The 1,332-nt window shown below is 64.0% G+C and overlaps 1 protein-coding gene across 1 annotated transcript in view; it reads left to right on the top strand.

Moving 5' to 3' along the window:
• The first annotated feature begins 808 nt into the window (after positions 1 to 808).
• Positions 809 to 1,332, top strand: part of RUNDC3B (RUN domain containing 3B) — a 154,192-nt gene continuing 153,668 nt past the window's right edge. Inside the window, 1 exon segment of the mRNA XM_006170485.3 lies at positions 809 to 1,307. Within this exon segment, the coding sequence (XP_006170547.1) occupies positions 1,189 to 1,307 (119 nt within the window). The 5' untranslated portion in view covers positions 809 to 1,188.

The raw sequence follows: 1,332 nt of genomic DNA, 5'->3' as shown, positions 1-1,332 counted from the left end.
GAAGCTCTGTAAAATGGGCTTTTGTGAACACATGAATGTGGGGCTCCAGGTCTGTGTGAGTGTGGGGCTTCAGGCCTCTAAGGAAGCAGCCCTGCTGGCCCAAAGCCAAACCGCCCCTGGAGTCATTGATCCCTAGATCAATTCCGGGGTCACTGCCCAGGGCGTGAGGAAGACTGTACACTCGCTGATTTTTACAAGGGCGTTCAGTTCGGGCTACAGGCTGTATTGGAGGCTGGGGCCGAAGAGACGTGGTTAGAAGGGCCATGAAACTCCACCACCAGACTTCCCAAGAAGGATTTTCTATGGGCAGGTTCTCTCCTTGGGCCATTGCATCGTCGTTTAACAGACTAGGGAAGGTGTCAAGACAAAAGAAATCCCCTTTCTTTCTCGGTAGTCAGGCCCAGGATCAGGGGCCAGAGCTGGAGCTGGCGCTTTCTGCGTTCTGGGCATGGAAGGTAGAAAAACCACAGGATTAAGGATCCGATGTTAAAGCTTGGCAACTGGTAAGGGTCGGGAACTGACTCCGGGCACTCTGGGGCCCAGCATCCCACAATCCCAGCGCAAACGGCCGAGCTGCACCGGGTAAGAAGGCTGGCTGCTGCAGCGACCGCGGCGGCGGCGAGCGCGAGCCCGGCGCCTTGACAGTTGCCCACGCGTCGGGGCGGTGCTCGAGCACGTTGCTTTAAAGGTCCGCGATGCTGCCCCGCCCCTTGCGCGCCTCGATTGGCTGTAGCTGGTGCAGCTTTGATCTGATAGGCGCAGAGAGGGCGGAGCCGTGCGCGAGGCCTGGGGCCTCACCGCACCAGCCCCGGCTAAGGCGCGAGTGGCGGCGGAGTTTGGTTGATTGGGTGTGCGGGGCCGGCGGGCTCGTGCTCGCCAGCTGGCTGCCGAGGTCCCTGGGGAAGAAAGGGAGCTCCTGACGCCTGCCCGCACGCTCCGCCCGGCTGCCGGTGGCGCGCGCGAGGGCGGAGGTGGTTCGTGCGTGTGTGCGCGCGTGTGTGTGGACCTCCGGTGCTGAGCGCGAGCTGTCAGTCGTCCCCGGGTGCGAGTGCCCCGCTGTCTTCCACACCCTCCCTCCCTACGTGCTTGCGGCGCCCTCACGGTCGCTCACCGAGCGAGAGTCCCAGAAAGCAAGTGTAGGGGGCGTGCGGGGTCGCAGGAAACAAAGGGGTCGGGGGTCAGCCCGCAATGGCCTCCCGGAGCCTGGGGGGCCTGAGCGGGAGCCGCGGCGGTGGTAGCGGCTGCAAGAAAAGCTTGAGCGCCCGCAATGCTGCGGTGGAGAGGAGGAACCTGATCACCGTGTGCAGGTACGGCGGGCCCGGGGGGGCCGGG

This window comes from Tupaia chinensis, unplaced genomic scaffold (genome assembly GCF_000334495.1).
Source record: "Tupaia chinensis unplaced genomic scaffold, TupChi_1.0 Scaffold148587_1, whole genome shotgun sequence".
NCBI lineage: Eukaryota > Metazoa > Chordata > Mammalia > Scandentia > Tupaiidae > Tupaia > Tupaia belangeri.
Note: the sequence above shows the minus strand (reverse complement) of the source record. Positions and strands in the feature narration are given on the sequence as shown.